Source organism: Octodon degus, unplaced genomic scaffold, assembly GCF_000260255.1.
Source record: "Octodon degus isolate 3935 unplaced genomic scaffold, OctDeg1.0 scaffold00050, whole genome shotgun sequence".
Classification (NCBI taxonomy): Eukaryota; Metazoa; Chordata; class Mammalia; order Rodentia; family Octodontidae; genus Octodon; species Octodon degus.
The window spans coordinates 9,424,576-9,437,531 of NW_004524626.1; the positions used below are offsets into that span (position 1 = coordinate 9,424,576).

The 12,956-nt window shown below is 54.5% G+C and overlaps 1 protein-coding gene across 1 annotated transcript in view; it reads left to right on the top strand.

The window, feature by feature from the left end:
• Nucleotides 1-12,956, top strand: part of Catsperd (cation channel sperm associated auxiliary subunit delta) — a 38,273-nt gene that overhangs the window by 23,566 nt on the left and 1,751 nt on the right. The window contains exons 12-20 of the mRNA XM_004632965.2: nucleotides 1,410-1,586; nucleotides 2,328-2,441; nucleotides 3,798-3,887; nucleotides 5,674-5,732; nucleotides 6,733-6,811; nucleotides 7,812-7,864; nucleotides 10,419-10,493; nucleotides 11,314-11,442; nucleotides 12,057-12,240. Coding sequence (XP_004633022.1) covers nucleotides 1,410-1,586; nucleotides 2,328-2,441; nucleotides 3,798-3,887; nucleotides 5,674-5,732; nucleotides 6,733-6,811; nucleotides 7,812-7,864; nucleotides 10,419-10,493; nucleotides 11,314-11,442; nucleotides 12,057-12,240 — 960 coding nt within the window. The remainder of the gene's footprint in view (nucleotides 1-1,409; nucleotides 1,587-2,327; nucleotides 2,442-3,797; nucleotides 3,888-5,673; nucleotides 5,733-6,732; nucleotides 6,812-7,811; nucleotides 7,865-10,418; nucleotides 10,494-11,313; nucleotides 11,443-12,056; nucleotides 12,241-12,956) is intronic.

Below are 12,956 nucleotides of genomic sequence, written 5' to 3' on the forward strand. Positions count from 1 at the left end.
CAGTCACCAAAATCAGGCTTGGTGATGTGTACCTGTAATCCCAGTGCTGGGGAGGCTGAGACAAGAGGATCATTAGGAGTCTGGGCTGCACAGTGAGATCCTGTACCAAATACATATGTAAATAAATAAAATTTTTTTTTTACAAAAGAAAAAAACCACTTTTTGAAAAAAAAAAAAAACCCTCTTGCTTACTGATTAATTTCTGGAGTGCTGAGGGTTGAACCAGGGCCTCATCCTAACTAAGCAAATGTTGTACCGCATTGGAACTGTTCCTCCTGCTGGCAAGGTGGCACATGCCTGTCAGCCAAGCACTCTGGGAGACTGAAGCAGGACAATCACAAATGGAAGCCCAACCTGGGCAACTCAGTGACGTAGCAAGTCCCTATCTCAAGATAAAAATGTACTGGCAATGTAGCTCATGCCCAGGCCTTGGGTACAATGTCCAGTTTCACAAAAGGAAAAGAAATCAGTCTCCCTTTATCTAGCTGCGCGGCGTTCCTTTACCACATGCGCCTCTCCATCTTCCATCTCCTGTGCCCTTGCCAGTCTGATTACTGCCTGGCTCCTCTTTGCTTCTTGAGGATCAACTTGAGCTTCCAAGTGTAACCGAGAGCAGCCCTACTCGTCTTTTTGTGCCTGGCAGATTTCCCTTAACATGATGCCCTCAAAGATTGTTGTCAGCAGAATCTCAGAATGTGCTCATTTGACAGATGCAAAAACTAAGGCACAGAGAGGCTAAGTCATTTGTGCAGGGTCACAGAAGTCATAGGTGGTGTTCCTGGAGTTACCCCTTATGCCTCTCTCTCACTCTCTCTCTCTCTCTCTCTCTCTCTCTCTCTCTAAGGCCGTAAAAGTCACTAGTGACTGAGCAGCACTAGGCCCCCAGGTCTGCGCCCCTCCAACCTACATGCATTTCCTGCTTCCTGCTGAATCACTTTACCTTCTGGAAGCTTCTCACAGCAGAACCGAATAAGCTGAGGCACAAACATGAGTGTCATCCTTTTGTATTGTTTTTAGTTTCTTTGAGACAGGGTTTCCACATGTAGTCCATGCTGGCCTCAAACTCACGGTAGCGCCCTGCCTCAGCCTCCCCAGTGCTGGGATGATAGGCATGCGCCGCCATGCCTGGATAGAAGAGAACCTCTGTGACGCAGCGGTGGCTTCTGTTTTCCAGGGAGAGATTTCTTTCTTTTTTCTCTTTCTTTCTTTTCTTCTTTTTCTCCTTCTCCTTCTCCTTCTTCTTGTGGAACCAGGGATTGAACTCAGGCCCTTGCGCTTGCCAGAGAAGTGCTTATTCCATTGAGCCATCTCCCTGGCCCCAGCCCTTCTTTAGCTCTGAGTCATAGCCTAAAATTCAAACTATCACACGAGTTGGGGTGATTGGGTCTCTGAAGCCCTCTTCCTCTCAGTTTCCAGACCAAAAAATCTGGTCCCAGGAGGCAGCCCTGATGTTTCTGAACTCAGGAAAGCTTCAGGTCCTGACCCCGCTCCCTGATGCCTCATCTCCTGCGTACGACTTCCAGAAGTGTGTGGTGAACATTCAGGCGACTCTCATGAAACCAGAACTCCATGTTGCAAAGTGCAGAGTATGTCATGGGAATAAATGGATAAATATCCAATGGCTTTTTTTTTTTCCAGACCTGGGGACGGAACCTAGGCCTTGTGCATTGGAAGCAAGGGCTCACCACTGAGCTGGACCCCCAGCCATCTTTATTTTTTGAGACAGGGTCTGTCTAAGTCGTCCAAGCTGAAAAACAAACTAAGCCAGGTGTGGTGGAGCATGCCTGTAATCCCAGAACTTGGGAGGCTGAGTCAGGAAGATTGTTGCGAGTTTGAGACCAGCCTGGGCTATAAAATGTGCTCAAGTGAGACACTGCATAGTGAGCTGCATCTGAGCTGCATAGTGAGACCCTGGCTCAAAAAGATAAGATAGAATAAAATAGAATGAAATAAAATGGGCTTGAGACAAAGCTCAGTGGTAGAGTGCTCCTGGCTTCTATCTCCTCTACCTCATCCCAGAAAATAAGGAAAATAAAGAAAAATACAAGGACGTGGTGACTGACAAGGATGGGGGTGCGGTGGGGGCGCCCTGGAGGGGCCACAGCAGTAATGATAGGAATGTGCCCAGAAGTGCAAGAGGCTGCACCCAGAAGACCAGAAGTTTCTGCGCTGAGATTCCCAGATCGCTTCCTGTACGTGTCTCCCATTCGTGGGCCATCCGTAGCTTTTGAGACATACCTGCTCAATTCTTCTGCCTTTCTCCTTGTCCTCTCCTTCTGGGAGCAGGGGCTTTCATTTGCCATTGATTTGTCTGTCTTTGTAACTAGATAGAACTGATGGATGGATTCTTCGAAGGGAAAATGTACACCATGGACATGAACAGCGAGCTGGAGATGACAGCCACTCTGATTCCCCAGCAGGGCACGTCCCTAGTTCCCCAGGCACGTGAGTCTCCGACGCCCCTGGGGGCTGGCAGCCACATCTTCAGCCTATCCCCGGGGCATCTTTTTTTAAGAGGCAGAAGAAGCTGGCACGTGGCACCTGCCTCGGATCTCAGCACTTGGGAGGTTGAAAGTTTTTTGTTTGGTTGGTTTTTTATGAATTTAGCACAGGGTCTACAGGGTTTCACTACATAGATCGGAACTCGTAGTGATCCTCCTGTTTTCAGCTGCCCAGGCGCTGGGATTACAGGCACACACCATCATGCCCAGTCTCAATCGCTATCTCAGCGCATCCTGGGGACAGGGTCAGCACAGCACACCGGGGATCGAACCCTGGCCAGCCTCTGTGCTCTGCAGAAGTAGGTGCTTTAGTCTGCTGAGCTATCTGGCTGGCGCTGGGAGGTTGAGTTTGAGGCACAAGGATCACTGAAAGTTTGAGGCCAGCCTGGGGGATATAGCAAGTTCCAGGCTACCATGCACAGAGTGAGACCCTGTCTTAAAAAGCCAAAGAAAGAAAGGAAGAAAAAGAGGGAGGGAGGGAGGGAGTGAGGGAAGGAGGGAGGGACACACAAGACCTTGCTGTTTGCCAGACTGTCCTCAAAACTTGGGCTCAAATGATTCTGCTGCTTCAGCCCCCTGAGGAGGTGTGTGCTACACTGTACCTGGTTTTAAAAAAACCTTATAATTTTCTTGGTGCTGGATGTGAACTGAGGACCTCTGTGTTCCAGGCAAGTGCTGTCCCACTGAGGCACATATCCAGCCCTAAGTGAGTGTTTTTGTTTTGTTTGAACTCACTATGGAGTTCGAGCTGGCCTTGAACTCCCTGTGTAGCCCAGGCTGGTCTTGAACTCAAATGATCCTCCTGCCTCAGCCTCCAGAGTGCTGGGATGACAGGCGTGCTCCACCACGCCCGGCCCAAGTGCATCTTGGTGGCTGTGTTGCATGTGTAAAGAAATGGCCCTGAAGACTCCGCAGTGCCAGAGGCCCATGTGACACCAGCCTGAAATGAATGCGCACCGTGCGAGGTGTCCTGAAGTGCCACATCCTTGACCCCTCCTGGGCCCGGCCCAGGCACCAGGGCTGAGTGGGCCAGGCCAGGTGCCTCTGGCTGTCCCCCTGCCCCCGTATCTCTGCCCAATGTCTTCTATAGGACTGGCTAGGGACTCCCTGCAGCCCCAGGCCGTCTGCAGGGCGGGGCTTTGCAGCAGCATGGTGGGGGGAGCGTGAGGCTGTGGTCAGCGACACCTGCAGTGAGCTCAGCGTTCCATCTGCAGGTGGCCAGGCTCCCTGTGAGTGTCTGTCCTGCCTCTGAGCCTGGTAGCCCTGAGACAGGTGTCTGTCCTCCCCTGCCCCCAGGTGATGGTGAGCAACCCCTACTCCCTGGGGCTGAAGACCACCATCCACGAGTACGACAACACCTTCGAAGGCAATGTCCTGTACAAGCTGGTGAGCTGGGCCCCAAACTTAGCAGCAGCTCAGGTGGGGGCGTGGTCACCTGTGGGCACCTCCCAGTGGGGGGCACTGGCTTCCCTCTCCCCTCTGTTGCCCACAGGAAGGTGGCAAAGAGCTGAGGAATTGGAGGAGACGTGAGGTGGGGGTGGGACGGATAGGCAAGCAGCCGTCACCAGCACAGGACAGATTTGGTCTTAAAGTGACACTTGGGAGAGACAGGTCTGACCCACCCAGGCAGTTGTGAGACCTGGAGTGGCTGCATCAAGGGAGGGGCCACGAGGGGAGTGGCCACATGTAAGCCTGGGGGCCCCTGTGTCACACTGCGGAGTTGGATGTAGACTAGAGGCTGAGGAAGTAGGCATCAGCTGCCACAGATTTGGCCTGCCCTTTGTCACATGGTTGCTAGAGAAGAGCAGAGACAGTCATGCCTCTCCGGCAGCCCTGGGATCCACGTGGTAAGGGCCTGGAAGCCTTCTGCTTGGCTCCATGGGCTTGGAGTTTCCACAATCTTCTCCTGAGAGGCGGAGTTGAGGCTGGGTGTGGTGTGCAGGCCTGTGGTGCACCCGGATGCAGGAGGACTGTTGTAAGTTAGAGAACAGACTGGGCTACAAAAAGAGTTCAGAGGGGCTGGGAAGATAGCTCAGTAGAATAAGTACTTGCCTGGCAAATACAAGGTCCTGAGTTCAATCCCCAGTTATGGAAAAAAAAAAAAAAAGAAAAAAGAAAAAAAGAAAACCCTCAGGCCCAGCCTGAGCTGCATAGAGAGGCCCTGTGTCAAAAAAACCAAGAAAAAAGACAAATAAATAAATAAGAAGTGGAGGGCCGGCCATATAGCTCAGTGGATTAAAGCACCTGCTTAGGCAGATGCAGGGCCAGCAGTTCGATCCCTAGCATGCTGAGCTGCCCCCCCCCACCCCCCCGCCCCAGGGGCATGTTGAGATGGCGACTGAGACTGGGTGTGGTGGAGTGCACCTGTACTCCCAGTGCTTGGGAGGCTGAAAAACAGGAAGGATCGCTGCAAGTCTGATCTGTGTAGTGAGACCCTGTAGACCCTGTACTACACACACACACACACACACACACACACACACACACACACACAGAGTGGAGATGGAAGAGGAAGGAGGGTTGGGGAGATAGGTCTAGGTCGGTGGGTTTAAGCACCTGCCTGGCAAGCACAAGGAACCAGGTTCGATCCCCTGCACCACATGCCATGCCAGCCCATGCCATGCTGGCCACCAAAGCTGGAGTGGTCGCACATACCCGTAATCTCAGTGCTGGGGAGGCTGAGACAGGAGGATCACTATGAGTCTGAACTGCATAGAGAGACCCTGTACCAAATAAAAAGATTCAAAAAAAGAAAAAAGGAAGAAGAAGGAATACACCATGTGTGGCTGTGCACACCTCTTATCCCACCACTTGGGAAGTTGAAGCAGGAGGATTGCTAGAAAGTAAAAAGAAGAGGGGAAGGAAGACAGGGAGGAGAGGGAGGCAAGATGGCATGCCGGCTCCCTTCAGCCTTGTCCGTCCAACGCGCCATCTCAGTGCCCATCCTGATTTCGGAAACACCAGGCAGAGCCCTGCTGGAGGGGGTCTCTCCGCGCACCCTGCCTTTTTCTGCCTTGGGTCTTGCTGTATTGCCCAGGCTGGCCTTGAACTCACTGCGCAGCCCAGGCTGGGCTTGAACTCCTGCTGATGCTCCTGCCTCAGCCTCTGTCCCAGTGCTGGGTGACAGCGGCCAGCACCTCACCCGGCCTCTCTCCACCGCTTGGCTCCACAGGACATCAAGCTGAAGCAGCAGCACCACTTGGGCTGGTTCGACCCCAACTTCACCTCCAGGTGTGTGGCTGCCCAGACGGGGAGGGCGTTCCCTGCGTTAGACTGAAGGAAGCAGGGCTGAGATGGAGCCCCAGCTCCAGAGCACTAAAACACTGGGCCACTGGGGCCATCAAAAAATGACATAGGGCCAGGGGTGCAGCTCAGCCACACGGCACCTGCCTGGCAAGCGCGAGGTCCTGGGTGCCACTCCTGGTTCACAAAACCCACCTTAGACATAGAATCATCACACGTGGGTCCCAGCAACCCACTCGCAGGTGTCCACGCCAAAGAATTGCTAGGAGGGTCTCGAAGAGATCTGTGCGCCGTGTTCACGGCAGCAAAGGAAGGAAGTGACCACGTGCTCCAGGGTGGACACCTGGACACCTGGCGTGGTCTGTCAGACAGTGCAACATCGCTCAGCCACAGAGGGAAGGTGGCGCCAACACCTGCCTCGGTGTGGTGAGCCTCGAGGACACTGCCCTCGGGGACCAAGCCGGACATGGAGGGCAGCACTGGGGGTTCAGCTCCACAGACACAGGAAGGAGGCTGTTGCCCTCGCTGGGGAGGGCAGAGTTTCAGTTTGGGAAGCAGAAAGCTTTGGAGGGGCCGGTGGTGGCGGCTGCTCAGCTGTGGTGCACTTAATGACCTTGCGGCAAACACTGATGAATAGCTGATGGGAGCCAGCTGTGGCGGGCTTCGTCCCTCATGCACGCACTCGGGGAGCCTGAGGCAGGTGATCTCAGCCCAGGTGGCTCTACCTAACAGCTTCCTAGGACTGACTCAAAATGAAAAATCAGGGCTGGGTGTATAGCTCTGTGCAAAGGTGGGTGGATGGGTGGGTGGGAGGGTATGTGCATAGATGGATGGGTAGATGAGTGAGTGGATGTGGATGGATAGGTGTCTGGGGGTGGGTGGATGTTTGGATGAATGGGCAGATGGATGAGGGGGTGGGGGTGGAGAACTCTGTGCTGTGTTCCCTGTGAGAATGCTCAGCACTAATGCAGACTCCAATTCTGCGCAGCATCCAGAGACCCACCATATCCACCCTGACTGTGGACGTAGCCAACAAGGAGATCTCCTGTGTGGACCTGAAGCCACTGGTAGGCCCCGAAGCTGCTTCTGTCACACATTCTGTGTCTCGGGTAACAGGTTGGTCACAGGAGCAGGACCTAAGGAGCCAACAGAGCTCCTGTTCAGGATCTAAAAGTGCGGATCCTGTCTTGATTGCGGGGTCACTGGGCCCCATCCTTGCCCCTTGGAACTGCCCCTCGCCACTTCTGACCTTCGCCTCAGTGTTTCTCCTTACTGGTAAACCTCCGAACTGTGCCTGGCAACCCAGGGCAAGCACTGCCTGAGAGGAGCCGTCGTGACAGTGGGAGACAACACCCCAGCCTGGTAACATGCACACTCATGTTTGTGGCTCTGTCCTTCATGGTGGCCAATGGCAGAAGTAACCTATGTACCATGGATAGAGCAATAGGAATAGACAATGCAGTCTCTCCACATGTTGGAAAATTACACACCCATGAAAAGGAGTGGGCTCTGGAACTCACAACAGTGGGGATGAATATTGGAGATGCTGTGCTCAGTGAGAGATGCCAGACAGAGCACACACACAGCTGGGGAGTCCATGCACAGGAAATGCCCCGGACTGGGGAAACCTCAGAAATTAGGGGACAGAGGACTGGGGAGATGGCTCAGTAGAATAATCACTTCCCTGGCAAGCTCAAGGGCCTGAGTTCAATCCCCGGTTCAGAAGCAAAAAAAAAAAGAAAGAAAGAAAGAAAAAGAAAAAAAGAAATTAGGGGGGCAGGAATGGGAGTCAGTGTTTCCTGGGGACCCAGGCTCAGTTGGAGGAGGAGCATGTTTGGAAGTGGCCAGTGGTGACGGCTGCACAGCCAAGTGTATGTGCTTGGCGTGCTGCCGAGGCTCAGGGCCCGCAGTGGTCCCAGCGCATCCTGGTGCCCAAGTCACTTGGTCAGAACCCAGGCCACACACGGGGTCACAAGCCCTTCCCATATGACTCTGTCCCTCTGCGAGTCCCCAGTGTACCCGACTGCTGGGGGCCTCTGCTAGCCTGGACCCTGTCTGTCCCTGCAGACAGCACTCATTTCAGTTGGCTGTGATCGGGAGAAGAAGATCATTGTGCAGAAGTGAGTGCGTGGACTTCGGGGTGGGCGAGGCATGGGGTGGGCTGGGGTGGCAGTAGCCACAGGCTCATGGCTGCCGGAGTGGGGGCTGATGCTAGATCGTTCTGCCTACCTTGAAGTGTGTTTAACATTTCCCAAAATAAGCTGCGCCCAGTGGCACATGCCTGTAATCCCAGCACTTGGGAGGTTGAGGAGGATCGTTTCGAGTTTGAGGTCAGCCTGGGCTACAAAGTGAGCCTAAGGCCAGCCTGAGCTGCATAGTGAGACCCTGTCTCAGAAAGACAAAAAACAAACAAAAAAAGATTTCCCAAAATAAAAGTTCACCCAGGCCTATAGTTGTCCAAGCCTGCCATCCCAGCACTCGGGAGGCTGAGGCAGGAAGCCTCAGGCCTGGCCACAAGCTCTAGCCCAGTACCTGTCTCAAAAATGGAAAAACATGAGACATGTGACCAATCCCCAACCCCCACAAACCATGAGGAAAGGACAAGAACTGTGTCCCCGTGAGAGGGGCCCATGGAGATATGGCAACTTTGTGCCAAATGGGGTCCTGGATGGAGTTTTTGGGAAGAAGGAGGACCTTAGGGGAAAACCCCAGAACTCTAGTTAGCAACAGCATGGTTCCTTAGTTGAAGCCGATCTATCAAACATGTTTCCCTTGGAGACCTGTGCGTGGGGCACATGGGAACTTTCTGTACTGCTTTTGCAAATGTTTTGCAAATATTGAACTCAGGACCTTGCACTTGCCAGGCTGGCGCTTATGCCACTGAGCTGTCTCCCCAGCCCATGGGATGAATCTAAATCATGTCTTACCCCAACTACTCAACACAGGGAGGCAGGAGGGTCACAAGTTCACACCCAGCCCGGGCAGCTTAATAAGGGCTGGGACTAGACGCAGAACCCCTCCCTGGATTCAATCCCCAGTGCCAACAGGGGAGGGGGCTGGGCATGTGGTGTGAAGACTTGAGGAGACAGCTCCCTAAAGATTACATATGACCAAGGAGCACAGGGAGGCCACTAACCACAAGGGAGATGCAGAGGGCCTCGAACCCATGAGGATGCTACTGTTAAGTAAACGGGGGAGGGGAGTCAGGCAGCCAGGGCGTGTGCATAGTCCCAGCACCCACAGGCTGAGGCAGGAGGGTCAGCTGCAGGCATGTGAGGCCAGCCTCGGCTTTGGTTTTTTTTTTTTTTTTTTTTTTTTTTTGCAGAACTGGGAATTGAACTCAGGCCCTTGAGCTTGCCAGGGAAGCGCTTATTCCACTGAGCCATCTCCCCAGCTCTAGCCTCGGCTTTGTAACCAGACTCTGCCTCAATAAAATAAAAATGCACAGGAACCAGGGGTTAGAACCCTGGGCCTGGCATGCCAGTCCCTCCCCAGGGCACGCTGAGATGGCAGTGGAGATTGGGCGTGGTAGCGCACGCCTGTAATCCCAGCTCTTGGGAGGCTGTAAACAAGGGGATCACTACGAGTCTGATCTAGTATGGAGACCCTGAGCACCCTGTAGACCTTTCTCTAAAATACAAAAACAAAAAACAAAACAAAACAAAAAAATAAATAAATAGAACATTGAAAATAATGAGTTGGAGGAATTAGAACCCTTGTGCACCATTGGGGTGAATGTAAAACCTACTACAGGAAAGAGGCCTGGAGGTCTTCACACCAGAACAGAAAAGAGAAGAAAGGAATGAGGTAGCAATACTGTTTGTAGGTCTATACCTAAAACCATGGAAAGCAGAACACTTTCATCACACCTGTGTCCACAACAGAACCCTCCACCCAGGCAGAGAGGTGGAAGCAGCCCTGGGGAGTGGCAAGGGAGGAATGGATGCACACGGTGCAGTCCATCCATACAGTGTGGAGTATGATGCAGCCATGAAAATGGATGAATCTCTGATACTGCTCCAGTGGGGGTGGGCCTTTTTGCCTGGCATCATCAGACTCACAGAGACAGAAAACAGGATGGCAGTGCCATGCTGTGGAGGGGATGGGAGCCAACATTTCCTGGTAACAGAGCCTCGCAGAAGGTGGGGGTCCTGGAGGTGGACGGCAGAGTGGCGCCTAGCTCAATGCCACTGAGCCTGGCACTGAAAATGGTTAAGATGGTTAAGAATCGTCCTTGAAAAAACAGGGATTTTTGTAGTTAAACACGATTTGCATGGCAGGGGGTTGGATAGAACCCAGGGTAGCCCTCAGCACTGAGTTACACCCCAGTTGAGACAGCATCTCACTAACTCCCTAAGTTGTCCAGGTTGGGCTTGAGCTTGTGATCCTCCTGCCTCAGCCTCCCAGTATGCTGGGGTAACACACATGAGATACCACACATGTCATATGTATCTTATTATTATATCTATAATAATAACAATAAGAATAAGAAGAAATCAATAATAATAATAAGGTGCTCTGAAGAGCAAGCTCTCTCGGCTGTTTCCTTCCTGGCCCTCCACAGCCAGGGCTGGGGTCTGGCCACATCCCTCTTGCTGTGTCCCTGGCAAGGGCCGTCTTCCAGTCCCGTCCTCCAGGGTGAGGCCGCATCTCACCTTCCTCTCTGGCTTGCAGCAAGATCTCTGCCTGCTCCTTGGGAGTCCTCGACCCTGCAGTGCTGCAGGACAACTACACCTATGTAGTGGAACGGTGAGCAAGGCGACCCCACCCCCAGCCCTGCCACCCCCTGCAGGGGCCCGTACACGGGGTGAGGCCCAGGGATCCTTCCCGCATCTCCCCAGCCTGCCAGACCCCCAGGCTCGTGGCCCGCAGGGCACGCTGTGGTGTGGGGCCCTGGCTGCAGCCGCGCCTCCGCTGGGCCACTCAGGCTCAGCTGATGGACCCGGCTCAGCGTCCTTTGCTGGGAGCAGGTTGTTCTTGTTCAGACAGGGTCTCACTATGCAGCTCAGGCTGGCCTTGAGCTCACTTGGTAGCCCAGGCTGGTCTGGAACTCACAGGGATCCCCCTGCCTCAGCCTCCTGAGTGCTAGGATCATAGGCATGCACCACCGTGCCCAGCTATTTGCATGAAAGTGTTAATCTCACTCTGTAGCAGACAGGGATTATGGTGCAGCATGGTGGGGAGTGCTTGCCTGTGGAGCATGGGCGCCGGATGCCATCCCCAGCATGGAAAAAAGACAAGAAAGGGAGAGGAGAGGGAGTCAGAAAAGAGGAGCAGAAGGAAGGCAAGGAAAATGTGGGCCTGGCATGGTGGCGCGCTTGTAGTGCCAACACTCGGAAGCTGAAGCTGGGAGTTTGAGGCCAGCCTGGGCTACACAGTGAGATCCTTTCTCAAAACAGAACAACAACAAAAAAAAAAAAAAGAAAAGAAAAAGAAAAGAAAACACTTATAGAACTATTAACGCGGGAGGCTCTGGCAGCCAACGCGCCTCCCTTGCAGCACACAGAGGCCGCGGTGGGGGTGGGGGCAGGCCCGAGGGCCGCCCACCGCACTCTGCTCCTTCTCCCAGGGGATCGCTGGACCCGGGCCCAGACGGGCTGGCGGCCACCAAGGACCTGCAGGTGCTCTACCCTTTCTGGGACCTGGGCTGCCCCGGCCTCGTCTTCTACGAGACACCCTGGAAGCCAGTGATCGAGCTGTGAGACGCTTCGCCCTGGGCTGGACCGAGCACCCTTTCCTTCCCCTACCTCAGCCCAAGGGCCCAGGCTTGAGATTTATTTATTTATTTAGAGCCAGGCTCTCACCCTGCAGCCCAGGCTGGCCTCAGACTCACTGGGAGCTCGCAGGCAGGGCCTTCACACCTAGCTCTGCTGTCTGCGCACAGCCACAGGAGGCGCCTGAGGGCTGGTCACAGGCGTTTGGGAAGGCACTTTTTTTGCCCCCTGGGATGAACCCTGCTGCCTCCCTCCATTCTCTTCTCTTCCATCCCCATTTCCCGGCTGCGATGTCTAGATCGATGTGGATGGTTGATGGGTTCTGAAGGACAAGTAGGAGTTCATTAGAGAGGCTTGAAAACAGAGGCAGATCCCAGACCAGAAAGTTGCGAGCTCCCCTGTGCCGCTGTCACCGAATGGTAGCACACAAGGAACAGGGGATATATTGGGCTGCCGTTCAAATAGTCATTCAGCAAACGTTTATGAGGTACCCATTCTAAGTCGGCACCAGACACCCTTTAGAGTCCACAGCCTACGACGGGAAAGCCAGTCAATAACTTGGGTAGTAATGAATGTGAAGGTCTGTCCCCTCCCGCAGGTGGCACGGGGACGAGTTCGCGGAGCTGGTGGAGGCCGAGTTCGTGCTGCGCGAGGTGCACGGGCTGCACACCTTCTCCTACACGCTCACCGCCCGCGCCGCGGGCTGCCTCTCGCAGCCGCAGAACTGGAGCTCGGTGCTGCGGAGCGCGCGAGACCCGGGCGGCAGCCCCTGGAGCAGAGAGGTAGCGCCCCCTGGTGGCCGCGCCAACCCGGGCACAAGGCGATCCCTGCCGGAGGGAGGGGCAGACGCCGAGCTTGGGAAGGTGGCCCGACCCGCGACAGTCCCACAGCAACGGGAATAAAGGACGCGACCAGCGCCAAGGCGATGGCGCCTGGACCCTCGGAACGCCCCCTACGCGGCTGATCAGATTCCCAGAGAGAGCGGGGATGTACTCGTGGCACCGCAGGATTCAGGAGGCTGAGGCAGGAGGCTCGCAGAGCTGAAGCCCAACCTGGGTAGCTTAGTAATTTAGCAAGACCGTGTCTCAAAATGCATAAAGAAAGGGCGGGGGCTGTAGCGCAGTGCGAAGGCCCCGGGGCCCATCCCCGGTGCTGGAGAAAGAAAAATGGCCCTCAGATTCTGATCTGCGGTGAAGGCGTTTCTGCAGCGAGAGCGGGTTCGTAGAAGGGCGTGGCCTCACCACGATGAAGAAGCCCCGCGTGTCTCCTCCCCGCCCGGTAGCTTCACGCCAGCCGGTCAAGGGCGAAGTCAGGAACAGAGCGCAACGTGGCAGCGCCACCAGCAGATGGCGCGCGCGGCTTCTGCTCGCTGCGGGGCAGCTTACAGGCTCCTGCGCGTGCTTGCTCTTTCCATTTTCTGATCCCTTCCTTCCTTCCTTCCTTCCTTCCTTCCTTCCTTCCTTCCTTCCTTCCTTCCTTCCTTCCTTCCTTCCTTCCT